Genomic DNA, 27,581 nt, shown 5'->3' on the forward strand with positions numbered 1-27,581 from the left:
GAGAGTACAGTAGGTCATGCTGCTGCTTCTCCATCAGCAGCCGGAGTCTGAGAGAGAGAGAGAGAGAGAGAGTGTACAGCGGGTCAGAGTTCAGAAATCAATATTTGGTGGAATAACCCTGGTTTTTAATCACATTTTTTATGCATCTTGGCATCATGTTCTCCTCCACCAGTCTTACACACTGCTTTTGGATAACTTTATGCTGCTTTACTCCTGGTGCAAAAAAATTTGTGATCATCCATCTTCCTCTTGATTATATTCCAGAGGTTTTTAATTTGGTAAAATCAAAGAAACTCATCATTTTTAAGTGGACTGTATGTATATAAAAATCATCATATAATATTTTTAGCATATTGCACCACCCCTCAGTTGACACATTATAATGCTTTTTAAAGTGCTTTTTTAGATCTTCAGTATTAAGCTACTTAAAGTGTCTAAGAGTCATCTTTTATCTCTCTCTCTGCTCGTCCTCAGACCTGCCTGACTCTCCCAGTCTCTTCCTATTATCTTGTCCCTGTCCTCGCTCAGTGTCTCTCTTATTTATCTCACACAGCGTCCAAACCGCCGTGGAGTCCTTCACTAGAAAGAGAGACGTGTAAGCACTTTCCCTTCTGCCTTCCTGTCAACCTGTCCTGCTGTGTGTGTTTGTGTTTGTGTGTGTGTGTGTGTGTGTGTGTGTGTGTGTGTGTGTGTGTGTGTGTGTGCGTGTGTGTGTGTGCATGGCGTGGACGTGGGCTCGCTGATGCAGGAGCTTGTTGTTGCGTAAGGTGGATTAGCTTCATGCGGCTAATGCTACGCTATAGTATCTCTGACAGGAGGACGGTACTCCGGCGTCTCTGAGCGTTCCTCACTTACACTGTATTTATAAAACTCTGCTAAAGAAGACCTACAGTGGCTTGCAAAAGTATTCATACCCCTTGAACTTTTTTCTACATTTTGTCACCTTACAACCTACAATCTTAATTATATTATATTTTATTGAGATTCTAAGTGAAAGACAAACAGATTTATTGCGTAAGTGTGAAGTGGAACGATATAATGATACATGGTTTTCAAAAACCCTCAGTGGTTTGTTAGAGAACACTAGTGAACAGAGCACTGGTCAGAGAAGCAGCCAAGAGGCCCATGATCACTCTGGAGGAGCTGCAGAGATCCACAGCTCAGGTGGATCAGGAGAATCTGTCCACAGGACAACTACAGATTTTTATTTGATTATTTTATTCGTTCCACTTCACATTTATGCAATATTTAGTGTTTGTCTATTACCTAAAATCTTAATAAAATACATTTAAGTTTGTGGTTGTAAGGTTCAAGGGGTATGAATACTTTTGCAAGCCACTGTAGTTTTACAGTGAACTGTTTTACTGTTGTTCAGAGTAACGGCAGCTCCCGTTCTGCTTCTCCTCAGGCAGCTTTTAGAGTAACTCCCTGGCCTTCAGCTCCCCAGAGCTCTGCTCTCTCAAACCGAACACATTTACTCCCCGTGCTGCTTTTCCCCTAAAATCTGCAGAAAAAATCTAAAAACTGAATCAGATCCACGATTCTCATCTTCTGCAGCGAGCGTCCTGCTCGAGTGCTCTCTGAGGAGCAATAACAAAACAGAGATAATTACTGCTGTAACTACAGAACAGAAATATCAGTATACTGGGTGTAATAGAGTTTAACTCTGAATTATTTCTGCACTGATTAATCCTCAACTGCTCTGATCTGGAGAAAATTCATAATAATCTGAACAATGATACACAAACCTTTTATACAGTGTTTTCTTAGTGAATATAGAATTTCTGAATACTTATATATAGAATAAATATAGAATATCTGGATCTGCAGTAACTACTGGAGCCTCTGTTTTAGGAGGTACAGTGGTTTAGTGGTTAACACTTTCACCTTCCAGCACTGGGGTCTTGGGTTCAAGTCCTTATCTGGATGGACAGAACTGAGGGATGTATATTTAGGTGACCAGGTGTGTGTAATCAGTAACTCGGTGAGCGGGAACGACGTAGTGTCACGTGATAGAAAGTGTGAGAGAGTTCTGGTGTGGTTGAATGCTGGGTAATGGAGTCCATGGGGGAAGTTCAGTATTTGGAGCAGTGAATGTGTAGAATGTAAAAGTGGAAAAAACTTTGGTGTCAACAAACTGTCCTTCTTCTGATAAAGTTAAACATAAAACACTGTGTTTTTATTATTCAGTGAACAGTAACAGTGAAGATATTAAAGCTGGTGACCTTTCTAGTTTAAGTGTAAAGAGTGTGATAATGAGATGCTGTGATCTGACTGTAGATTGAGGATATTTAGATTATTATTATGAATTAGACGATAAGAGCAGATATATGAGCCACTCATGCAGATAATTATCACATCCAGATCTTTCTCAGTGTGTTTCACAAACCATTCCCTCAACTATGAAGGGTAATAATTACAAGCAGCAGGATAATACACTATATGGACAAAAGTAATGGGACGCCGGCTCATTCGTAGTTTCTTCTTAAATAAAGAGATCCTGGAGTAAAAACATTGCTGTAAGCAAAGGATTGCATTCAGTGACAAGAGCAACAGTTGTTAGGATGTTGGAGGATGACCACCACCCCACCTCATCCCCAACTCATCCCCAACTCATCTCCAACTCATCCCCAACTCATCTCCAACTCATCTCCAACTCATCTCCAACTCATCTCCAGCTTATCCCCAACTCATCTCCAACTCATCTCCAGCTTATCCCCAACTCATCTCCAACTCATCTCTAACTCATCTCCAACTCATCTCCAGCTTATCCCCAACTCATCTCCAACTCATCTCCAGCTTATCCCCAACTCATCTCCAACTCATCTCCAACTCATCTCCAGCTTATCCCCAACTCATCCCCAACTCATCTCCAACTCATCCCCAACTCATCTCCAACTCAACTCCTCAACTCAGTCCCAACTCTTTAACTCCCCAACTCATCCCCAACTCTCCAATGCCCCTAGCTAGGAAGATTATGGGTGCAGTATTTTATGCTCATACTGAAGGTGTAAAAGATACAGTTTGAGTGTTTATATAATTACATAATTTAATGCCGAGGGATATAAAATGTGAGTTTATGATCTCTATTCATAATCCAGACGCTCTGTGTTTTTTATCGAGAGTTGATCCTGTAGAAAACCTATAATTAAACACTCTGTAATTAAACACCAGATTCTCTGCAGAGGCCACGCCCCCACCGACCCCGCCTCCCACTGAAGTTCCAGAAGCTTTTCTCTGTGTTTGAGTTGCTGCGAGTTCAGCAGCTGTGATCTGCTTTTTCTCCTGAATAATGGATGTGCATTAACCCGAACCCGCGGTGCCGCCGCTCCCCCCCCCTCGCCGTCTCCGGCAGGCAGCGAGCGCTCAGAGCACAACCCGGCCTGTAAGAGAGAGAGAGGCATCACTTCACCTCAGGCCTTACAAGATGTAGAAAAGCCCAATTACCGGCTCGCCGTGGAGGAGCTGAGCCGCCACACCATCTCCATATCACACCATCTGAGCGGCGCTGTGATGCTCCTGTACACTTCAGTGTGGAGAACTGCCCACTAAATTGGATTGGGTAGCCGGCATGTGGATTTAACAAGCCCTGGTGCTGCGATTTATACGCCAGTCCGACACCTTTCAGCTTAAAATTAAATCTACACAAAGTCCCAGAACATCAAGACACATCCTGATACATCTTCTGGAAATATCCTGAAGCCCCGCACATAAAGAAACGTCTATTTTTTTGATCTATTTGAAGAAATAGATTATATGATGCATTAAGAAACACTATTAAGGATGCTACATCGAAGTGAGAAAGGGTGTCGCCGTGTTTCCCTTCTAAAAGCGAAGCTCCTGAGTAAACAAAACTATAATACTTAAAAAATATTTTTTCTTTCAAAGTTAAATGAGTGCTGGATGTTAATCTACACAGATTTCTCGGATGAAAACTGTTTATTTGGGTGTGTAAAGCTAAGTAAGCTTAGAATTACAGTATTTTGTCCAAGGGTGAGTTCTAGCGCAACCAGATTATAAGGCGCACTGATGATTTTTGGGGAAATTAAAGGTTTTTAGTTGCGCCTTATAGTTCGAAAAATATGGTAATAATCACAAGCAGTGTGTGGTAGGAGCAGGATAAAACACTATATGGACAAAATAGGTCAAAAATGGGAGATCTGCTCATTTAAGTTTTCTTCTGAAATTAAGGGAATTAAAAAGAGTTTTTTCTGCTTTTGTCTCTGCTGTCTTTAGAAGACTTTTTACAGAATGTTCTGGAGTAAAAGCGACGAGAGCAACAGTTGTTAGGACTGTTAGCCGGGCGCTAAATTGGATTTGGGTACCAGGCGTTTGGGTTTAAACAGGCCCTGCCGCTGCGCTGTGATGAGATTCTGAGTATGCACCATTCCAACACCTTAAAGCCGTGTCCCAAAACGTCCAGAAACATCCAGACTCTTCCGGAACATCCTGAAGCTCAGCGGGTCATGCTGGGTGAGTTCAGATAACGACAGGCCGCCGGAGAGACGGGGAGTCGGGGCTAATGAGCTCACGGCCGACTGAGCACAGACGCCCAGCTGAGTATCAATGAGGTTATCAGAGGGAATATCAGGTGCCCACGCCAGGGCTGTGCCACGTCTCTCGCTCTCTCTGCATGAGTGGGATGTTAATTTGGCTGAGTGTTAGGAATGCACGCAGCTGGGCCCGTGGCTGGTACTGATACTGGCATGTGTTGAGATTTGACAGCTGTTGGGCACCACTTGACGCATCACACCGGCTACTAATCCAGAGTGAGAAGTGGCACATGTTAGCGGCGTTAGGCGGTGCAGCTGCTCGAGCCACTGTGATCTAAAGTGACTAAAGTGAACTTCTGTGATTTCTGTGTTCTTTTATTTTATTCAATATTTTTATTTTGAAGCTTTTTTGTTTTTATGAAAAATTGCATTGCTTATAATTCGAATGCTGTGCATGAGAGCTATGCAATTAAATCATGATATAGAAAATGTACAGAGATGTACAGAGATGTACAGAGTAAGACTTGTTTAAGCTCAGTCCTCTTTAAGAAATAATTTTATTAAGGAGCTTCAGACCTTGCAATATGATTTTTATGGAGTTTATCCTTCAGCATAATTCTAATTTTCTCCAGTTGTTCTGTATTTGTCATTTCTACAATCCTCCGCTGGTTTTCCTGCGTCTTTCCATAAATTAATGTCAAGTTCTTTAGCAGTAATAAAACTACAGGAATTCAGTAATATTTCAGGCGTCTGTGTTCCTCCGACAGGGACAGCCTCTCCGTGGGGTCCAGCGTCGGCACGGAGGACGTGGGCGAGGGCATTCGGCGCGGGCGTCGCGGGGGAAGAGGCTCTCCGTACGGTGGAAGCAGCACCGGCCGCCAGTCCGTCACCGACACAATGAGCACCTACAGCTTCAGGTACTTTAAATAAAGCAACCCTTAATTATAATCACCTCACATAGCTCGGACTAAACACTCAAAAAACTCAAAAGAGACGCCGCTTGAGGAGCGTTACTATGGAAATATGCTAATTTTTGTATTTTTTTCCCTTTTTATTAACTATTAAATCTCAGTCAGAATGCTTTGTGTTATAAATGACGTATATTTTATGTGACGTCTGTACTCCGGCAGGTCCTGCACTCAGGACTTTGAGGAGGACGTACCCGAGAGTTCTGGAGGTCTCGCGAGGGCGCCGTCGTCCACGGCCCTGTCCGAGCTTCTGGAGGGTCTGAGGAAGAAGAGGGCCGGTGCCGGGTGGGACAGAGGTTCTGAGGTGGGCGAGGGGAGCGCTCTGTCTTTACCCATTTACCAAACGACAGGAGCCTCCACTCTGCGCCGCCGAGCTTCAGCACTGTCTCTAGGACCTGAGGATCTGGGTCTGGAGGAACCGGTCCGGCCCGGAATCCTCAAACCGCCCAGTCCTCTCCTGCCTCGAGCCTCCAGCCTACGATCTTTATCCGAATCCACGACAGCCGCCCCTACTGTCACCACCTCGTCCTCCACCTCCACCTCCACAGGGAAGATAAACCGCTTCAGCTCCTGCGACTCTCTCGCCTCCACAAGTTCCCGCCGCCATCTCTCCAAACTCTCCATCCCTGAGGAAGGTGAAGACGAGTTCTGCATGAAGACCGGTGTAGGACCAGGCACCGTAGGACCAGGCACTGGCATAGGACCCGGCACCTTAGGCTCCTACCAGCCCATCCGCCGCCGGCTGCTCGGGGGTCTCGTATCTGAAGGAGGGGAAGCTCAGCTCGGGACAGAGCCTCTCGTATTCCAGAACCGTCTTCTTCTTCCTCATCCAGACACAAAGAAAGACACAGGAGACGCCAGCTCAGACATTGTCCCCGCCATCCGCAGAGCTCAGTCCACCAGCAGCTTAGCGGGCGGCAGTTCCAGAGGAGGCCAGCGGCGCGCCCTCAGCGTGCACTTCGGAGAGCTGCCCCCCTCCAGAGCGTCGCGCCGGGACTCCGACTCCGACTCCTCGGGCTCGGGAAGCTCTCAGAAGAGACGTGGTCCTCAGGGAGAGAGGCTGGAGGCTGAAGGCAGCGAGGGAGACGTTAACTCAGTGATGAGGAAGTACCTCAGGAAGGCAGAGGTCGACTGAACGTGTGGAGTTAGGTGAGACTTTTTCTGTCCCAAAACACAGCAAACCAAGAGTCAAGAGTCCTTAAAGTCTGGATGAGTTTCCCAGACAGGGATTAAGCCTAGTTAGTCTTGGACTACATTCTTTCCTTTATTGGAAAAGAACAATATCTCGAATGCTGACATCTTTAATTTAATCTCCCGAAATCTAAAATGAGCCACAAATGCGCACTCAGCTGAAACTGATCTTCCCCCCTAATCGCATGAGAGAAAGAGAGGAAAGAAAGGTACTCCCCTCATGTGAATAATTATAAAGCTTATGCAAAAAGAGAGGGGTCTGATTGGTCTGTTTTTTTACAAAGTCTCTGCGAGTCAGCCAATCATTTTTTAGTGTGGGCGGGTACAGTGTTTTTCCCTCCTGGATGGGATGCGTTCAGGAGCATCATGGCTCCCATCAAAACTCATTTCACCTCAGACTATAAATGATTGCAAAAAGCATGATCAGAAATACAAACACTAGATTTAGTTTTAAAGAACTGAAATTAAATGGCAGTGATTTGATGGTGAGTACTTCAAATGGTTTAGAGCAACATTTACACACGGTTTAATTTTAGTCTCTAATTTCAGGATCACAGCTGACTGCTGTTTTCTCTTCTTCCACACAGGAGATCATGGAGTTTGGTTCTTACCCAGAATGCACTGAGAGGGGATGCTGCTGCAGGTTGATTTTTGAACACTGTTTGTACACAAGAATAAAATGTTTTAATGGAAGACTGGAGGATTTCAGGCTGTTTTATTGGACGAGACACAGGAAATAAACAGAGAGAGACGAGAGCAGATTCTCCTACAAATCACACAAACACATTCTGACAGTCTGAGCTTCTGTTATTTTATTATTATGGGATGTTGCTGCAGGTTCAGTGGATGCTGATGCTGAGAGGAACTGTCTGCTGGAGTCACTGGTCTCCCAGTCTGACCTTTTATAAATGGCAGCTCTGAACACGAGCCGAGATCAAAGCTAAAGCAGGACAAGATAACAGTAACAGGACTGAGCTGCTCATCTTCAGATACAGCAATAGATAGCTGGAGTGTTTTTGGTAGAGAGAAAACTAAACCCAGTAGCAGGTTTAAACCAGAGTTCAGTAGTACATATTTCTCTGCAATTCCCTAAAACTAGGTATATAGAAAGAACTACAAACGCAACTGATTTTTTTATAGCAGATCTAGATTGTATCCAGATTAGTTTGGTAATGTGAACAGCAAGAAACTACATAAAAAACACAAATCAGATCTAAACCACATTTGTTCATGTTTAGACTACAACCAAATCAGATTACTTTAAATCTGATCAGTTGGTCAGACTGTCTGCTCTGGTATTTGTTAGGAACCAAGTGTATCTGCAGTATCTGGGTTGGGGTGGCTCTCTCTTTGGACCTCCACACTTCCTGCACTTCTTGATTTAAGCATCCAGTCAGAGATGAGTCTGTACGAATCTGATTATAAATCACATTTCCAACCACATTAAAAAGACCGGAAACTATGGAAAAGTTAATTTAAGCTTTTAAATTGTTAATGATTTGAACAGAGCTGTAGAAGCTAAAATCCACTTTTAAGCTAGTTTAGTTTCATTTCAAGCAAAAACCCTAAATCTCCATTTTGCAAATTTTGAGCAGAAAGTGAAATTCTGTAGAGAAATCAGAACCTGGAGAAACAGAATTCTCCTCCCCCTGTTTCAGGCCACACCCCCAATAAAGGCCAAAGGTATTCTGCAGGTGTAAATAAATAAAAAGATCAAACATTAAAAGCACAAGCACTTCACGCCTGTGGTTCACGATACAGCACATGCATCCAGTATTGATGAATTAAATATTAATTTTATTAAATATTAATCGTGTTTTTCTGCTGGACACATGCACACAGCTGTTTAATATGTTACACATAACGCATACTGATTAACCAGTTCAGTCAAAACAGAAACACAGTAATTCAGTTTAGTTTAATAAAGTCCCGGGAGGAGTCCGACACAGGAAGCAGATCTCAGGCCATTTTTTAATCAATAAAAGCCTGGATACAGATTCAGTTCAGCACAAGAAGCACAAAGAGCACGGCAGCATTCAGATCCTTATTTTTTTTTAAAAGAAAAAGAAAAGAAAATGAAGGTGAAGGTAAAGTGCATCTCTCTCTCTCTCTCCACACCTGCTGTAGATCAGACAGTACGAGCCGCTCCGCTCTGATCCTTTACTGTAGTGAACTTTAGTGAACTCTCCACTCCGGACCAATCAGACCTTCGCAGCCAGCGGCTTCCTGCCCCTCCCTTTACCCTGAACATACAGTTAAAAACACATTAAATAAATAAATAAAATTAAAATCCAACGTTTACTAACTTCTGTTAAAAGAGAATAAGGCTACGTTCACATTACTAGAAGCCACATTGCTTTAAATATATAATAATAATAATAATAATAATAATAATAATAATAATAATAAATAATAATAATAATAATAATAATAAAATATAATAAATATAATTGAGTTGGGATAGGTTCACATTACCAGGCTGAAATGACTCAGACTCTGCAATAGTCTGATTTGTTTCCTCTAAATGCAAATATAAATATTACTAATATTAGTACTCTATGATCTCCTGAGCTTTTAGATTTAGAACCATCTTTAAAACAGAGACTGAGTGAACCGTTTCTGAAGAATAAAAAGTTCTACAAACATCTTCACCCACATTAAACCCAGTCTAATCCAAATAAACTCTTCCCTTCAGTAGAACAGATTCTTACTTTATACAAAACCGTTAATATTCGTACCTTTTTGGGGGGGTTATTTTCTCCCTCTGATGCGTCTCTGTTCAGAATAAAGGAAATAAACAGGATTATACTGAGAGTCAGCAGTACTGAAGATACACGTGTCCTAAATAAAGAACAGAACTGAGACTCACCCCTCGTCCTCCCCTTTCTCCGGCTTCTTTCTCTACAAAACAAACCAATAAAACTATTTTTACCATCATTATTCACCAGAACTGGAATAGAACTGCTGAGATTTAAACAAATTAACAGTGAGAAACACGTTAATATTCAGCAACAAAAAAAACAAACCACCACATTCTCCAAACACAGTAAATAATAAGTAAAAGGGTGTCGAGTGCTCCAGCGGTCTAAAGCGCTGCAACCATGCGCTCAGGAGATTGCTGGTTTGAATCCCAGTCATGCAGCTTGCCATCAAATCAGTTGCCAGAGCCCCAAGAGAGCAGTTGGCTCCCTCTTGTTCTCTCTGGGTGGGTACAGTACAGTAGATGGTGCTCTCTTTCCCCTCATCACTACTAGGGTGATGTGGATCAGCACAAGGCTGCGTCTGTGAGCTGATGTATCAGAACTGTGCAATGTGAAAAGGTTTGCAAAAACCTTACTCAAAAATTCAGGTCTTACCTTTCCAGCACCATTTTTCTTGGCTTTCTTTACAGGTGACTCTTCAATATCTTCCTCCTCCTCTTCCTCCTCCACCTCCTCCTCATCCATCTCTTCATCCAGCAGCTCCTCATCTGAATAATCCTCCACTGGAAAAGCAGCAGATTATATACATTTCATTTCTGAACAGATTACAGTAATAAACAGTGAGCTGGTGCTGGGAGATATAAGTACTGTTACTGTGGTTAATCCTAATACAAGGCTTTAGATAAGTTATATTGGAATCTAATCAAGTGAAATGATCTAATTTCAAGGCAATAAACTACAGGGGTTTATGACTCCTGTACATTTGAAATCCCACAGGTAACATTTTAGCATTTCTCTAAACAGTATTTAGTGATGTAAAAACAGAATTGTTTAATACTGCTAAAGTCAGAGTAGATAACTCTGAAAATTGTTAACTGTGGAATATGGAGCTAGAATATGGAGTTCATTTCCTCCATTAAAGCTCTTTACTTTTTCCCTCGTCCAAAAATACAAGTACCGGCATTTTTTTATGTCATGATTAATCACTGAATAAAGTATTTTTCTTTTATAATAATAAACACAAAGTTACTTTAATCAATTGCCACACTACAAAACATTAAATTTAAGCAAGTGAAATTATCTAGTTTTAAGGAAATAAGTCTTATATTAATATGGAGGTTAACTATAAGTTGGTGAGTATTGGGAGTTTTTATAAAAAGATATAGATCTGCATTGAGTTCTATCTGAACAGAGATCAGTTGACAATCAGTAAAATAATAAGTTAAGTTTTGTGAACATTTCTAGAAAAATCACAATTCATTTAAATTTGCCCCATATTCACTTCCTCAGTTTACTCACGGGCTACATGCTCCGCCCCCACGAACACCGGCCCCGACCCGAACTTCAGCCGGAACATCACCGGGGGGTGCAGATCCAACCCGGATAAATTCACCTGCAGAACAAACACCAGACTCAGAGCTGAGGGGGGGGGGGGTAATGGTGCGAGGGGGGGGGGTAGGGGTGCGAGAGGGGGGGGGGGGTAATGGTGCGAGAGGGGGGGGGTAATGGTGCGAGAGGGGGGGGGGGGTAATGGTGCGAGAGGGGGGGGGTAATGGTGCGAGAGGGGGGGGGGGGTAATGGTGCGAGAGGGGGGGGGTAATGGTGCGAGAGGGGGGGGGTAATGGTGCGAGAGGGGGGGGTAATGGTGCGAGAGGGGGGGGTAAGGGTGCGAGAGGGGGGGGGGGGTAATGGTGCGAGAGGGCGGGGGTAATGGTGCGAGAGGGGGGGGTAAGGGTGCGAGAGGGGGGGGGGTAATGGTGCGAGAGGGGGGGGGGGTAATGGTGCGAGAGGGGGGGGGGTAATGGTGCGAGAGGGGGGGGGGTAATGGTGCGAGAGGGGGGGGTAATGGTGCGAGAGGGGGGGGGTAATGGTGCGAGAGGGGGGGGGTAATGGTGCGAGAGGGGGGGGGTAATGGTGCGAGAGGGGGGGGGTAATGGTGCGAGAGGGGGGGGGTAATGGTGCGAGAGGGGGGGGGTAAGGGTGCGAGAGGGGGGGGGGGGTAAGGGTGCGAGAGGGGGGGGGGGGTAAGGGTGCGAGAGGGGGGGGTAATGGTGCGAGAGGGGGGGGTAATGGTGCGAGAGGGGGGGGGGTAATGGTGCGAGAGGGGGGGGGGTAATGGTGCGAGAGGGGGGGGGTAATGGTGCGAGAGGGGGGGGGTAATGGTGCGAGAGGGGGGGGGGGTAATGGTGCGAGAGGGGGGGGGGGTAATGGTGCGAGAGGGGGGGGGGTAATGGTGCGAGAGGGGGGGGGGTAATGGTGCGAGAGGGGGGGGGGTAATGATGCGAGAGGGGGGGGGTAATGATGCGAGAGGGGGGGGGTAATGATGCGAGAGGGGGGGGGTAATGATGCGAGAGGGGGGGGGTAATGATGCGAGAGGGGGGGGGTAATGATGCGAGAGGGGGGGGGTAATGATGCGAGAGGGGGGGGGTAATGATGCGAGAGGGGGGGGGTAATGATGCGAGAGGGGGGGGGTAAATGATGCGAGAGGGGGGGGGTAAATGATGCGAGAGGGGGGGGGGGGTAAATGGTGCGAGAGGGGGGGGGGGGTAAATGGTGCGAGAGGGGGGGGTAATGGTGCGAGGGGGGGGGTAATGGTGCCAAGGGGGGGGTAATGATGCGAGAGGGGGGGGTAATGATGCGAGAGGGGGGGGGTAATGATGCGAGAGGGGGGGGGTAATGATGCGAGAGGGGGGGGGTAATGATGCGAGAGGGGGGGGGTAATGATGCGAGAGGGGGGGGGTAATGATGCGAGAGGGGGGGGGTAATGATGCGAGAGGGGGGGGGTAATGATGCGAGAGGGGGGGGTAATGATGCGAGAGGGGGGGGGTAATGATGCGAGGGGGGGGGGTAATGATGCGAGAGGGGGGGGGTAAATGGTGCGAGAGGGGGGGGGGGGTAAATGGTGCGAGAGGGGGGGGGGGGTAAATGGTGCGAGAGGGGGGGGGGGTAATGATGCGAGAGGGGGGGGGTAATGATGCGAGAGGGGGGGGGGTAATGATGCGAGAGGGGGGGGGGTAATGATGCGAGAGGGGGGGGGTAATGATGCGAGAGGGGGGGGGTAATGATGCGAGAGGGGGGGGGTAATGATGCGAGAGGGGGGGGGTAATGATGCGAGAGGGGGGGGGTAATGATGCGAGAGGGGGGGGTAATGGTGCGAGAGGGGGGGGGGGGTAAATGGTGCGAGGGGGGGGGGTAATGATGCGAGAGGGGGGGGTAATGATGCGAGAGGGGGGGGTAATGATGCGAGAGGGGGGGGGTAATGATGCGAGAGGGGGGGGGTAATGATGCGAGAGGGGGGGGGTAATGATGCGAGAGGGGGGGGGTAATGATGCGAGAGGGGGGGGTAATGATGCGAGAGGGGGGGGGTAATGATGCGAGAGGGGGGGGGTAATGATGCGAGAGGGGGGGGGGTAATGATGCGAGAGGGGGGGGGGTAATGATGCGAGAGGGGGGGGGGTAATGATGCGAGAGGGGGGGGGGTAATGATGCGAGAGGGGGGGGGTAATGATGCGAGAGGGGGGGGGGTAATGATGCGAGAGGGGGGGGGTAATGATGCGAGAGGGGGGGGGTAATGATGCGAGAGGGGGGGGGTAATGATGCGAGAGGGGGGGGGTAATGATGCGAGAGGGGGGGGGTAATGATGCGAGAGGGGGGGGGTAATGATGCGAGAGGGGGGGGGTAATGATGCGAGAGGGGGGGGGGTAATGATGCGAGAGGGGGGGGGTAATGATGCGAGAGGGGGAGGGGGGGTAAATGGTGCGAGAGGGGGGGGGGTAAATGGTGCGAGAGGGGGGGGGGGTAAATGGTGCGAGAGGGGGGGGGGGTAAATGGTGCGAGAGGGGGGGGTAATGGTGCGAGGGGGGGGGGTAATGGTGCGAGGGGGGGGGTAATGGTGCCAAGGGGGGGGTAATGGTGCGAGAGGGGGGGGGTAATGGTGCGAGAGGGGGGGGGGTAATGATGCGAGAGGGGGGGGGGTAATGATGCGAGAGGGGGGGGGTAATGATGCGAGAGGGGGGGGGTAATGATGCGAGAGGGGGGGGGTAATGGTGCGAGAGGGGGGGGGTAATGGTGCGAGAGGGGGGGGTAAATGGTGCGAGAGGGGGGGGTAATGGTGCGAGGGGGGGGGTAATGGTGCGAGGGGGGGGGGGGTAATGGTGCGAGGGGGGGGGGGGTAATGGTGCGAGGGGGGGGGGGGTAATGGTGCGAGGGGGGGGGGGGTAATGGTGCGAGGGGGGGGGGGGTAATGGTGCGAGGGGGGGGGGGGTAATGGTGCGAGGGGGGGGGGGGTAATGGTGCGAGGGGGGGGGGGGGCAGGACTCTTACCGTGGTCATAGACTTGGCGTGTAAGGTGACGATGGGCACGGCTTTAGCAGAGTCACCCTCCCCAGTCACCAACTCCACAATATTAAACTCCTCTTTAGCCGTGTGACCCAAACACATCTACACACCACACAACAGGAGGACAGAAGTCACGGGACACCCAAACATTACCTCCAGATAGGAGTATTAAACCTGCTGTACAACTACAAGTAACTACACTCAAAATAAACACAAAAAGTCACCAAATCAGGTTATTCTAAATGTCCAATTTAAAGCAATATTTTAAGAATCCCCCCCCCCCCCCATTTCATTTCCCATTAATTTTCTGACACAAGAGTGGAGTTACATTTACTTTGTTTAATTTATGTTAATGATTTTTTTGCAGTCTACCAATAAATATACATATTTTGTATAAAATGTTACACTGATTTACATTTAAATATTCATTAATAAAAGCTTAGTCTTAAGGAAAGGTGTTTGCTAATAGCTAAAACTAACCCAACTAAGTAGTTAACATATATAGATATAGTTCATTAACTCAAAAACAGGTGAGTTTTACTGAGTTACTCAGAGTTACCGTTCTCAGGGCGAGTTGGTGTTGATGGTTTGTATCATCAGTTTTAAACGTTTCCTCTTTATTGGAATCATTCAGTTCACACCCTGCAAAACAATCCAGATCAGAAAAATCCAGAAACTCAAAACACTAGATACACAACTACTTTCCACACACACCAAACCTACCCCACAGTGTGGACAGAGGCTTCTCTGTTTTGTTCATGACTCTTCACAGATCTTCTCCCGGCTCACCCTGAAAACCCCAAACAGAACAGCAGCACTTTAAACCAGATTTAACACCAGATTAAAATAAACACAGTTTATATTTCTCTCTTTCTCACCAGAATCTGAGAGGAAAGTGTAGTAGAGCAGCAGAAAGGCTGGATCAGGCTGAACTCGGGGTTTAAATGGAGGTGATTAGTGCAGCAGGTGAGAGTAATTAGTGCTGCGGGTGAGAGTGATCAGTGCTGCGGGTTAATTACTGCACTGTTTGCAGCAGCTATAGGAACACTTACTGATCCAGATCCACAAAATAACAATCCACTCCAGGATTCAGCAGAGCCGACCAGAGAGTCAGACTGAAACCCCGGGATGGATCAGAACTCTGTCCCACTGTTCCTGGATCTGAATCCTGGATTTGGATTGGCCACTTTACTGTAGCAGTCACTTGGTCTAGTTACTTTGAACAGATCTGTTTGAAGATTGCCCCTCCCTCTGATTGGACATCTGAAAGGTCATGTGATTTTGATCACATGACATTTTGACTTGTGTTTGTGTTAGAGTGGTCTGTGCAGTATATTCAACACACTGAGCTGAATCTGTAAACTGGGCTTTTTTAAATTAGTCTCTGTTCATTTTGCTTCATTTTAGTTCCAAGTTTCCAGATTAAAGCAAAAAAATAGTATTTTATTTTGTTGTATTTTAAATAAATGCTTGTGCTGCAGTGTTTTCACTGTGCTGCTGAAAACAGTGATATATTATCAATATTCTAATATTATTTTAATTATTTTAAAAAATAATATGAATCAATATAGCTTTATTTTATTTTAAAAAATGTAAATTATCATTAACGTTTTACAGCCAATTTTATGTATCTTATGTATTTAGTTTAGCAGTTTAGCTTGCATATAAAAAAACTGATATCTGTTCCACAGCTAGCATAAAATATCAGTAATGCAGGTATGTCAATATACTTCATTTCATTACTTAATCATAAAAAAGTGTATCTATTTATACCATCTAAACTTTACTGGAGTAATTATTTCTACATTTTCACACAAATAACAAATTAATTTAGCATTTTTATTCTTTATTTTACTCTGTGATGGTGATCAGACAGGTGTGAACCGATTCCTCTGCTCTGATTGGTCCTCCTTATATCAGATTTGCATCTGATTCAGCACCACACGTAAAGTGTCTGAGAACAGATTTATAATATTCAAAATCACAGCTGTGAAAAACGTATTAGGGTCACATTAAGGAAATATATAATATATTTTATATTTCTGTGCTGAACTTTTTACCTGCTTAATGGAGCTTCCACACCTAATGATGCTTTTAATAATAAAGTTAAAGCTGCTGAAATCATTTTCTAATTTTAGTAATTAATATATGGGGGGGTGGGGGGGGGGGTGTACGCTGGTGCTGGTGCTGGTTCTGGTTCTGGTTCTGGTGTTGGAGACGGTCGTGTGATGTATAATTAATGTGGTCCCGTGGGCTCGGGTCGCTCAGACGCTGGATCACGGAGACGAGAGAACACAGGCCAGGGGGGGCAACCGCCACTCCCCAGGGTACCACCGCCTGGTCCCTCACTGCCATCAAAGAGCACCAGCAGCAGGATGAAACGATGGAGCAGGTGGGGGGTAGAAGGGCTGATAGGAGGGTGACTGGGGTTTCAGGGGGTTTTGGCGGGGGCGGGGTTTAGAGACAGAGCTGAATATATAAGAGAAAAGATCCAGATTTTATTCAATGTCTGATGGTGTGTTTGCACTTTGATGGAGCTGCATTTTTCTTATTCAAATTCTGCTAATAATCTGTTTTCTTAATTTTTACACTTTTAGCTAATCCACAGTTTAAAAACAAAAAAACTTTACAACTTTATTCTTTCACTTTAATGTGTTCTGGGGCTCGTTTTAGGGGTGCTTACTCCCTGCTTAAAGGGCTAACTCTTTTTAACCTCTGCTTAAAAAAGGGGGAAAGTGGGGAATAAAGGAACGGCAGAGACAGAAATGTAGGTCTTTATCTTTTATTCTCACAGTCTGATGAGGATTTGTTGTTGGTAATGGGAGGATTAGGCAGCAGCGGCTCAGAGCTGAATCTGATAATGAGGCTAATTAAACAGAAACACAGAAAAACACAGTTTTACTCCACTGCACAGAGAAGAGCGCTGCTGTTAGTCTGTCCCATTACTTACGGAACGCGTCCTGCAGAACACGTGTTCCTGTGTTTGTGTGTTTTTTGTGGATTCATGAAATATTCATGCGACAGGGATCAAATGAGAGACGAGCTCAGAGCCGATAAAGAGCCGAGTTTCACCAAAAACAGACATTTATACATTTACACTCCGCAGCAGAATAGATTTATACCTCTTGATTTTTACATGTTTATACAGCGTGGTGTTTATTTCTGATACTGTGAGAGAAAAGCTCTTCACTGTCTTTCTGCTGCTTGTTTACCTCGACTCACGGCGCCAACACTACCCGCTTATGATTCACCAGAGGCTTCTTCAGGCTAAAAATGGATTCTATGGATCTTTTCTTTCTAAACCAGCTCTTCTTCTCTTCCTCACAGAACATTCACCATCATTCACCATCATTCAATCCATCTTTCATCATCTTTTATCAATTTTCAGCATAGAATATGAAGGCTTTTCCTCATCGAGTAACTGTAGTGAATCATGTAGTGTATGAAATATTTATATAGTATATTTCCCGTGACAAGACACAGAAGAGGCTTGGAGATACGTTTGAAGTTGTTGAGTTCATAATCAATAATAAATTGATTAGTGTAAGAATGAACCACCCATAAAAGCAAAGACCACAGTAAACCTACAGTACAGGAAATTAAACATTAATCATTAGGAAATGAAACTCCTGAAAACACTGGGACAGTACTAAAAATCCACATGAGAAAAAATGTGTTTGAATGTTTGGGCGACTTTATTTATAATTTCAATAATAAAATACACATCCATTCCTGCATTTCTGACCTGCAACTCATTTCAAACGCAGTTGGAACCTGTAGGAAGATCCTCCATGATGTTTCAGTCTTCCCCACACACTCGTAAAAAAAAAACAGGTTAAAACTAAAATGAAAGGGCAAACAGATTTCTTATGAAGGTAAAACACAAAACAGAATATTAAACTCTTTATTTAATATTAAATATTCTGTTTACAAACATGATTTTAACATTCTTGTCATCAATAATAGTATATAGTCATATTTCAGCAAGTGGCTGATTTCCATTATCTCTAAATTCTAAATCAAATAGAACGGAGGTTGTGCTTCTCTGAACTCACTGATACTGATATAACATTAAATCTGTAGTCAGATATTCAGCACATTTAGAGCACACTGATCAGTGATCAGCACAAATCTCAATAAATATATATACTGTAAATTTAAGCTTCCTATATAATTAGAGCTCATTCCTTTATTCCATGCTTTATCCAGTTTCAGCACCACGGACAGGTAACCTCTGCTCACATCTGGGAAGATCAAGCGAGTAACTGAACTCTGCGTGCTGATTGGTCGTAATCTGTATTTGTATTCTGTAAATTCTGTGTTTTTCTACGTGATTTTATCTCTGATTCTCAGTCAGTCTGAGTCGACTCTGGAGAGATGAGCTCCTGATCACAGATCAGATCAGTCTCAGCATATCAAACATGTCTGACTGTTTTCCACCCGACTCAACAGCCAATAGCAACTGAGCACAAAACTAAACACAGGAAGTCGTTTTTTCTCAGATGTGTTTAAACTCTTCCAGCTCCCATCATATAAAACTCATAGAAGTGCTTCTTCTTATTGGACAGCTTCTTATTTAAATGTTACATTCCACCTTAAATAATGCAGCAGCTACAGCCCGGACCACGTCTCAGAGACCCGGACTGGTTCATGAGCCGCCCGACTCCTCCCTCACTGAAACACTCAGCCGGGCACAGCTCACTGAACCGGTGCCAATCCAGCCGTGCCCACATTCTCTCACCACCCGGCCTCACTCTGCCCTGCACTCACCCTGAATACCAACAGCCCAGAGACAGAGAGAGAGAGAGAGAGAGAGAGAGAGACAGAGAGAGAGACAGAGAGAGACAGAGAGAGAGAGAGAGAGAGAGAGACAGAGACAGAGAGAGAAAGAGAGAGAGAGAGACAGACAGAGAGAGAGAGAGAGAGAGAGACAGAGAGAGAGAGCGGGAGACAGAGAGAGACAGAGAGAGATAGAGAAAGAGAGTGAGAGAGAGGGAGAGAGATAGAGAAAGAGAGTGAGAGAGAGGGAGAAAGATAGAGAAAGAGAGGGAGAGAGAGAGGGAGAGAGAGATAGAGAAACAGAGGGAGAGAGAGAGGGTTTTTTTTTTTTTGGTTTCCAGTTTCTGTTCGGTTCTGATGGTTCTGTTGCAGCTCTAATCACTTTAAACTCTGCTTTCATGGCTTTTTTCCAGCCAAACTCTTTGTTTGTTTATATTGATGTAGTATTGATGTATTTGTTGACAGGGAGTTAAACATAAAGTTTAATATTTAGGCATCACTGCAGATAAACGTTTTTTTCTTTATGAGGAACTGGTTCAGTCTGTCTCACTGAAAGATCACACTGTTTATGTGAAGTGAAGGTTATTTAAATCTATTATATTAAAGCAGATTAAAGTAAGAATTGGTCTGGCTCCCTCTAGAGTCTGAAAGTGGAACCGTGTGTTAAGGTCATGCTTTACACATGCATTTCTGGACACTGGTCTGATATATATCCAGGAGAATATGAGGAACTGGTCTAAGGCAGGTGGCATAATCTGGCCGATGGGCAGCTGATCTGTAGAAATATTCAGTAAGAATTCAGGGGGGTGTATTTGTTTGTTTGTTTGTTTGTTTGTTTGTTTGCTGTGTTAAAGCGGTGGGGCTGAAGAGCTCAGTGCTCATTATCATATGTAATGGAATTCAGCTGAGGGCAAAACAACAACAGCGGCATCAGCAAGTTCAGATCTGGGGAGAGTGGGGGGGCATGGGGGGGGGGGGGCATGACCATAATACACTGCAGAGTTCAGCCGAGGAGAGAGAGAGAGAGAGAGAGAGAGAGAGAGAGAGAAGAGAGAGAGAAATAGTGGGAGAGAGACATAGAGAGAGAGTTTAATTTAATTTAATTTAATTAAAGAAGGAGAATATTAGAGAGATAGAGAGAGTGGTAGAGATAAAGAGAGAGAGTGGTATATAGAGAGAAAAAGAAATACAGAGAGAGAAAGAGAGACTGGTAGAGAGATAGATAGTGGTGGAGATAGAGAGAGTGGTAGAGAGAAAGAGAGAGAGGGGGGATTGGTAAAGAGAGGTAGAGAGATACAGAGACAGTAGTAGAGAGAGAGTGGTAGAGAGAGAGAGACAGACAGACAGAGAGAGAGAGTATCAGAGAGAGAGGGATAGAGAGAGAAAGAGAGATTGTCGGGTATCCTCCTCTTCATCTCCCGCAGGATCCTCCTCGCGCGCGCTGTGAGGGGGGGAGGAGCTCGGTGGTCTCGCGCTGAGGGTTCGGTTGGATCTTCAGAACCGCGGACGGTCTCCTCCAGCATGCGGGCTCCTCGCGCTGCGCTCAGTCCCGCCCTGTGGATGGGGGTTCTGGTTCTGGTTCTGTGGAGATCGGGGGTCTCGAGCCAAGGTAACGCTCACCTTCATCCTCCTCCTCTTCCCCGCGGCGTGATGTTTACGTATCGCGGCGCGCGCGGTCCCGACCCACTTTGGAAACTTGGCGATCCCGGTAGAACCGTTCTGCCGCTCCGCGCGGGCTCCTGGACCGCGGAAGAGCTCGCGGCGGGTTTTCTGTGGCTCGTGGACCGCGTGGCTCTGCTGCTGAATCATGGGCTGCTTGCGTTCGTTTTGGTTCTGATTCTGGTTCTGGATATATTTCTGATTGGGTTCGGGTGGTTCTAGTTGGTTCTGGTTCTGGTTCCGGTTTGTGCTGCAGAGTGAAGATCACTGCAGAACCTCCTCACCGCATCTCCAGCCAACTGGACTCGGTAACGTTCTGACTACGTTTTGTTTTGGTGCCGCTGGAATTCACTGAATGTTCTCAGGATGTGTTCAGTTCTATTGATCCATCAAACTCAAACAATAACATCCAATAATACCGATCATATACTGCTCTATATCTAAACTGATCAAAATGATTGATTGATTGATTGAGTTTGTCTGCATTGTTTCACTGTCGGAAAGATAAATTCTATTGTTAGATAATAAATGGATAATAGAACATTGGTTGATGTTTTTGTTTGAGTTTAATGGATTAGTTGGTGTACAGTTATGGTAAGAATTACAGGACAAATCACATTAGATATTATCATGATCCTTTGCCCACGATAACGATGATAATAACAATACTGTAATTCTGTGATACTTGATATATCACAATACAATTCTCGATTGTGTGTATATAAAGTGTGTGTATGACTGTGTGCCCAGATTATCACTCTGTTCTGGGTAAATGCTGTAGTGCTGGATGCAGTCCTCCTCCAGGTGGATGAGGGTTGTTTCCGGTTGAGAGTACGCTGTGCGCTATTGGCTGCTGCTTTTCACCGGTGTGTGGATGAGTGCTGAGTATAAATGGTTGTGTGACTGTAAAGCGTTCTCAGGTTTCTAGAAAGGCGTTATATAACTATAGTAACTTCATTCATTCATTAATTCCTTCAAGATGGTCTTTAATTGTCAGTGTGGTTCAATAGCTAGTAATTGTCTTGCAATTGCAAGTTATCGGGTAATCGTTGGTAATGTATGGTGATAATATCATATCGAGACATGCCCTGTGTTTGGCATCTCTCTTAATTAGGTCATGGCAGTGTTGTTGATCAAATATAAACAGTGCTTTTTATCGTTTAAGGAACGTTATTACAGAGTTGTGAGATTGCTGGGAGTCTGTATTACAGTGAAGTATTATGGGCTGGATCAGCTGTTTTGTATCAGACCTGGGGAGATATACAACAACATAAGATTTATATGTAATTATAAGATAAGATATAGATTATGCTACACGGCTGTTGCACATCGTAGAGCACTAGAGCAGCAATAAGTAAAGAGTTTTACTGCACAGAGTAAGAGATAGTAGAGGATAGTAAACCTATTGATTTAGAAAATAAATTATTGTAGTATAAAAACACACTATATATATATTTATAAAATTTCACAGTTTATCCAATCAGAACTGTGGGATCTGATGACAGAGTAAAACACTGATGTCTAGTGGGCGGGGCTTAAACACAACACTAAATGAACCACTTCTGACACCAATCTTCACTAATCTAAACTAATCATTAAAAGGTATATATTTTATACTAAAAACAGAAACTTCACACAGTTTTCATTTTTCATAAGATATCTACCAAGAACAGAATATATCTATTTAATATAATTTATTTTACCCCAATATTGGATACATATGGTGCATTATGGCGCATTCATTTCTGGAAAAGTTGTTTAAAATGTCTGTATTTTATTATATTGTAATATTTATCACTGAAATAAATACCATCACAGTACAGTAATGAGTCAGACTGGTATATAATCAGCGGGGGATCAGAGTGTAGCCGGGCAGGGTGGTGATTTACTCACGGGAGGCTGGATCTGGTTTGTTGTATAATTAGGAATTCTCATTATCCGTGAATCGGCACGTCGGGAATAGAGTGGACACGGCAGCACACCTGTTTGCTGTGTGTGTGTGTAAATATTTTTATGTATTTCTATACTTACAGACATTTTCAAAATACACAATATTTTTCAAAGTATTTTGAAAAGAAGGAGCAGATTCTATAAAAACAAAAAAACAATGTATACAAACATCAAGCTCTGTCACAATAAGATTTTTTGTGGACGATATATTGTCCCAGAAATTATTGAGATAAACTATATTATTTTCAGTTTATGATCATTAAATTCCACTGATTTAATGATAATAGAACATCATAACAAAGCAGTTATACCCTTTTAAAAATACAACAGTCTTGTAATTAATCTTAGTTTGGAAAAATATAGTTTATTCTTCTCCTACTGCAGAATTTCACACTGTGTAAATTGAATCATGATTACTGAAGCTCTGATTGGTCATTTAGCATGACTGGCTAAATGGACCTGCAGTGATAAAGTGGCCTAGGCCTCTGATTGGCCTCCGACATGCTGTTAAGGTCGTGATAATTGAGAAATATTTTTTCAGTTAGCAGGGGCTCTGAGTGATTCAGCGCTCTAACGCACTGCCACTATGATCGGTAGATATCTGGGGCGAATCCTGGTCATGCAGCTTGCAATCAGCTGCTGGAGCCCTGAGAGAGCACAGTAGTTCTTGCTCTCTCTCAGAACCGAGTTGCTGCACTTTCCTCCGAGTGTTAGCGCTGTGATGCTACTCGGTAATGCTACAGCATCAGCAGAAGCTCAAAAAGATGTTGGAGCATCACTAGTGATAGGGGGGGTCCTAATGAGTGGGTTGGGTAATCGGCCGTGTAAATTGGGAAGAAAATGGGATAAAAATTGGAAATAAATTGAAAAGAAAAAGGAGGAACTGATTTAGGTGAAACTGGTGAATTCAGGTCTGGGTCTGAGGTTCTGCTGCTGCTCTGAGCTGAAGCTGAATCGGGTGGATCTGTGGATCTGGGTTTGTGCTGGTCTGTCAGTGTGGTTTTGGGCGGGTTGGTTTGGGCTCTTGTGACGGACTGTCTGTTTCAGACTCTGCAGAAATCGCTCAGCTCCGGCTCGTCCTTCTCCTCTCATCACATCACCTCTCCCAGCGTTCACCAGCGCTCCCTCTGATCCACACGGCCACAATCTCCTGCACTCGCACCACTGGACAGGAAGTGTAGAACCGTCTGAAGAACAACCCGAGAGCACGGATACAGCCAGACTCAGACAAGCGGGTCAACACAAAGCAGGGTTAACTCCGGGATTAACCCCTTCAGCACGAGCACTGCAGTAACTGTGTGGACGGGGGGATTGTATCAGGGGCGTTTTCACACCTGTAGTTGTGAAAGATTTCTATGATCCAGATCACTTAATCAGTTTATTGTTAATTTGGAACTTCAGTTTCTCCCTCTGTCTGGTTTGGTTTCACACAGGCATAAAAACCTAAACGCACCAAAATACACACCAATAAACCACTCGAGCACATCGTCTCGTAAGAAAAAGTAAATATAGTGAGAGGATTCTGTGTTTCAGTCTGTATATCTGTGCAGTGTGAAGCTGATTTAACACAGAACACTACAAAAACACTAAAATTTGACACTGCGATTTTAAACAGTGTTTTTAATGGGATGTGCAGCGCAGATGTACACGACTGCGAGCAGTGAGCGCTGCACACACCATGCTCAGCGAGTAAACAGCATGGAGCAGCAGAGACATTAATTATTTAGTTGAGTTACTTAATTGATTAAAAATTGTACAAAATACATTGTAAATACATATACATGTATAAATTGTAGAGAGGACTGTAAACATATACAGTGAACACACACACTGTGTACATGAAGTTTTTACCAGATTTTATTGTTTCTAAAACAGTAATCTGATCCGTTTGGTATTTCTGGGTAATATATCGTCTGAACAAAAATCGTTATCGAGTCAATACTCGAGTATATGGGTGTTTTGTGACAGCGCTCCCGGTGGTCTGCAGCTCTCCAGAAAAGCTCTTTATTTCTTCAGATTCTCTCAGCGGGAGTGTTGATGCCGGGGGTTCGGCTGAGGGAGAATCTCTGACAGGTTCTCAACAACGTCCAGAACTCAGCAATCCAACACTCCTCCATTACCCCCCCCCCCCCCCCCGTTACCCCCCTCCCCACGATTACCCCCAGCTCCTTCCCCTATTCTCCCTCCTCTCAGCTCGGCTCTGATTACTGGCAGCGTTCCCTGAGTCACTGTGAGCCGGAGAGAATCCCTCAGAGCTCTGAAAACTGAGAAAAACACAACTGCAGAGATTTTAAACCAGTCCATTAAATGAAGGTCACGCTTTTATTAAAGCGTCAGAGCGATATTGTTCTCGAAAATAAAATACAAAAATAAACAAACAAAGAACTAAATAATCCAAGAACACATAGAATACATAGAAAAACACACACAACATTAATGGACGATAAACATACAATAGCCGCGACAAAGAACAGAGGAACCAGGAGGACTATTTATACACAAGGACAAGGACAGGAAATGGAAAACACCTGGGACCCAACGGGGGGGGGGGGGGGAGGATAGATAGATAGATAGATAGATAGATAGATAGATAGATAGATAGATAGATAGATAGATAGATAGATAGATCTCAGAGGAAATAAGTCTCTAGTTTAGATCCTGTTGGTTCCTCTATGCTGGATATAAGATGAGATTGAGACGGTTGGGTTTGGAGGTTCTACAGGTTCTGTATGGATCCTGCAGCACCTTTACCCACAGATGTTGCTACAGCTGGGCCTGTAGATCCTGTAGATCCTGTATCTCTACACTCGTAGGTTGAAGCTGAAGCTGCTTTCTGCTTTATGAAGCAGCAGTAGCCTCTGAGAGGTGTTATAATCTGTCAAAAGCTGTGGGAAATGTTTATTAAAAACTGCATTAATGATAATGTGTGTAATAGAGCCTAACATGAAGGAAATGATGTCTGCCTACAGTGAGATCACTCACTCAGAAGAACAGGACTTTATACTGGAAGCTTCTCTTTAGCTTCAGCTGGAGGTTTTCCAGCGTTCAGTAAAGTCTCTCCAGCTCAGCAACAAAACAGCGTATCTGCAGGTAAAGCACCGAGTCTCAGAGTCTCAGAGTCCTGTTTCCAGAGTCCTGATCCTCTAATGCGTTTAGTTATTATCCTGCTGAGCAACAAACAGAAAACAGCCCGACCCAAAATATATTCAATTTAATTCAATTCAATTTTATTTCTATAGCGCTTTTTACAACAAAGGTTGTCACAAAGCCGCTTTACAGGAAAAACAGGTCCACGCCTCTTATGAGCAGCACCACAGAGATGCTGATTTTATGGTGACACTGTGGCAAGGAAAAACTCCCTTTAAGAGGAAGAAACCTTGGAAGGAACCAAGACTCAGTCCGAGGAACCCATCCTACTCGGGTTGACCCGCTCAGTACAAACAAACAACAAACAAATAACAGAACAAAACAGTACAGAGAATTAATGTGAACTATGGCTAATATAACAGGTACTAATTTATGAATATAAGAATGTGATGGGCACAAACTATAGAGCTATGGCTAATACAGAAACAGATACTGAGTGTGTTAATGGTAATCAGTGCAGGGCTGCAGAGCCGGAGAACAACACAGCGGGCAGTGGAGAGCCAGGCTGGAACATCAGGAACAGCATCTCCATACATGTAAAAGAGATAGATAGAGAAAACAGAAAGGAAAATATATAATCAGAAAACACAAGCGACAGATTGATTTATCGATTATCAAAATAACCGTTATGTCAACATTTTTGAATATGGTGATCGATATTATACCCTGAAATATGGAGCCATAATATCACTCACCTCTAATTATTTATCACATCAGGGTACTACTTTTTTTTACTGTTTTTATCAAAAGAAAAATTCACACTGTTCTCTTAATTTCCCATTATATATCTACTAGAGACAGATTATATCTGTCCAGTATCATTTATTTGACTTTAATACTGGATATATGGAGATATTTGGAGTGCATTATTATTATTATTAGTATCATGACTAATAATTCTGGATCATTGACTTCTGTTACTGTAAATCTGATAAAATTCTTTATCAGTATTTTTTAATATCTCAGTTATGTAGCGGCTCAGTGGTTTAATACCTGGTGCTAATTGAGATGTTGAAATATTTTTAATTGGGCGCCAGTTATTAAATTAATTTAATTAGATTAATTAATTAATTAATTAATTAATCAAATTAATTAATAACACAAGACATCTCAGGGTGTGGTTTCTACAGGTGACAGAAATTTTCATAACCAAGTTATCCAGAAAAACACACTGAAATGACAGGTTTGTAAAATAAAAGTATTTATTAAATCACACAGATATGAGTAAATAATTCATTAAAAAGTCATAATGTAGCCATTATATATCAAATCATAGTGTAGAATAATAAATGAGAAATAAAAGAACAAACACGTTATAATGCTGACATGAAAGGAATAGAGATTAATAGAACTATTAAGTGAATATTTCTAAATAAGGGTCTAAATGTAATGAGGTCAAACTAATCAAATGAGAACACTAAAATAAGTAGATAAGTAAGATATTTTACGGCCTACAAAGATCATCCCTTTCGCCAAATAACTAAAAATTAATCTATACTACGAAGAGAGTTAAGAACAATAACCAAACTAGACTTGACCAACCAAAACACCAATTGCTGAGAGAAATACCCAAACTGCCTTACTCTGAGACGTCTACAAAGGGGGGTCCCCATCGGTTCGGTCCGCTGTTTAAACCTCTTGTTCGGCTGACATCCTGCACCCCTAGAAGGTCCGGTGTGGACCCATCCGCAGGGTAAAGATGGTGCTCTGTGGGCCAGCGGCGCACCTGGACGACACCCGCTTCTAGTCTCTGCACAGGGAAGGCCTTCCCTGGAGCTGGCTCGGCTGGCGTACCCTCTCGGTGATCCGTCGGTTGGTCTAGTTGGTTTACTGAACTATATTAACTATCTTGGCAAGCAGGAGAACTCTGTAGATCATAAAATAGCCTAGTTATTTAAACTAGGATAGCTAATATTAATATACTTGAAGATTAAATGCACTAGTCTAAGAAAACTAACTTAAGATGACTACACTAATAGTATATCCTTTCTCCATCTCTGGGCTCCCTAACCTCTCTCCTCTAACTGTTTTCCTCAACTCATCTTCTTCCACTCCTTCTCTAACTCCAACTGCTTCTCCTCCAACTCCTCCGAACTGAACTGGAAACTCTAAACTGGCAACTCTAAACTGGCAAC

The 27,581-nt window shown here is 43.9% G+C and overlaps 3 protein-coding genes across 3 annotated transcripts in view; 2 read left to right on the forward strand and 1 right to left on the reverse strand.

Annotated features, from left to right (window-relative positions):
* LOC103022748 (unconventional myosin-XVIIIb-like) overlaps positions 1–7,345 on the forward strand; it is a 39,311-nt gene extending 31,966 nt beyond the window's left edge. The window contains exons 40-43 of the mRNA XM_049469054.1: positions 554–595; positions 5,261–5,410; positions 5,624–6,610; positions 7,240–7,345. Coding sequence (XP_049325011.1) covers positions 554–595; positions 5,261–5,410; positions 5,624–6,596 — 1,165 coding nt within the window. The 3' untranslated portion in view covers positions 6,597–6,610; positions 7,240–7,345. The remainder of the gene's footprint in view (positions 1–553; positions 596–5,260; positions 5,411–5,623; positions 6,611–7,239) is intronic.
* Positions 7,346–8,551: 1,206 nt separating this feature from the next.
* Positions 8,552–14,891, reverse strand: npm2b (nucleophosmin/nucleoplasmin, 2b). Its single transcript, XM_022664589.2, has 9 exons — positions 14,790–14,891; positions 14,635–14,701; positions 14,471–14,553; positions 13,897–14,013; positions 10,873–10,966; positions 10,009–10,136; positions 9,522–9,553; positions 9,391–9,427; positions 8,552–8,895 (listed from the first exon to the last, which is right to left on the reverse strand). The coding sequence occupies exons 2-9, from the start codon at positions 14,669–14,671 to the stop codon at positions 8,854–8,856; spliced, it is 570 nt and encodes a 189-aa protein (XP_022520310.1). The 5' UTR covers positions 14,672–14,701; positions 14,790–14,891; the 3' UTR covers positions 8,552–8,853.
* Positions 14,892–20,161: 5,270 nt separating this feature from the next.
* Positions 20,162–27,581, forward strand: part of LOC103023267 (seizure 6-like protein) — a 33,447-nt gene continuing 26,027 nt past the window's right edge. The window contains exon 1 of the mRNA XM_049469023.1: positions 20,162–20,299. Within this exon, the coding sequence (XP_049324980.1) occupies positions 20,212–20,299 (88 nt within the window). The 5' untranslated portion in view covers positions 20,162–20,211. The remainder of the gene's footprint in view (positions 20,300–27,581) is intronic.

The sequence above is a fragment of the Astyanax mexicanus genome, chromosome 20 (assembly GCF_023375975.1).
Source record: "Astyanax mexicanus isolate ESR-SI-001 chromosome 20, AstMex3_surface, whole genome shotgun sequence".
Lineage (NCBI taxonomy): Eukaryota > Metazoa > Chordata > Actinopteri > Characiformes > Acestrorhamphidae > Astyanax > Astyanax mexicanus.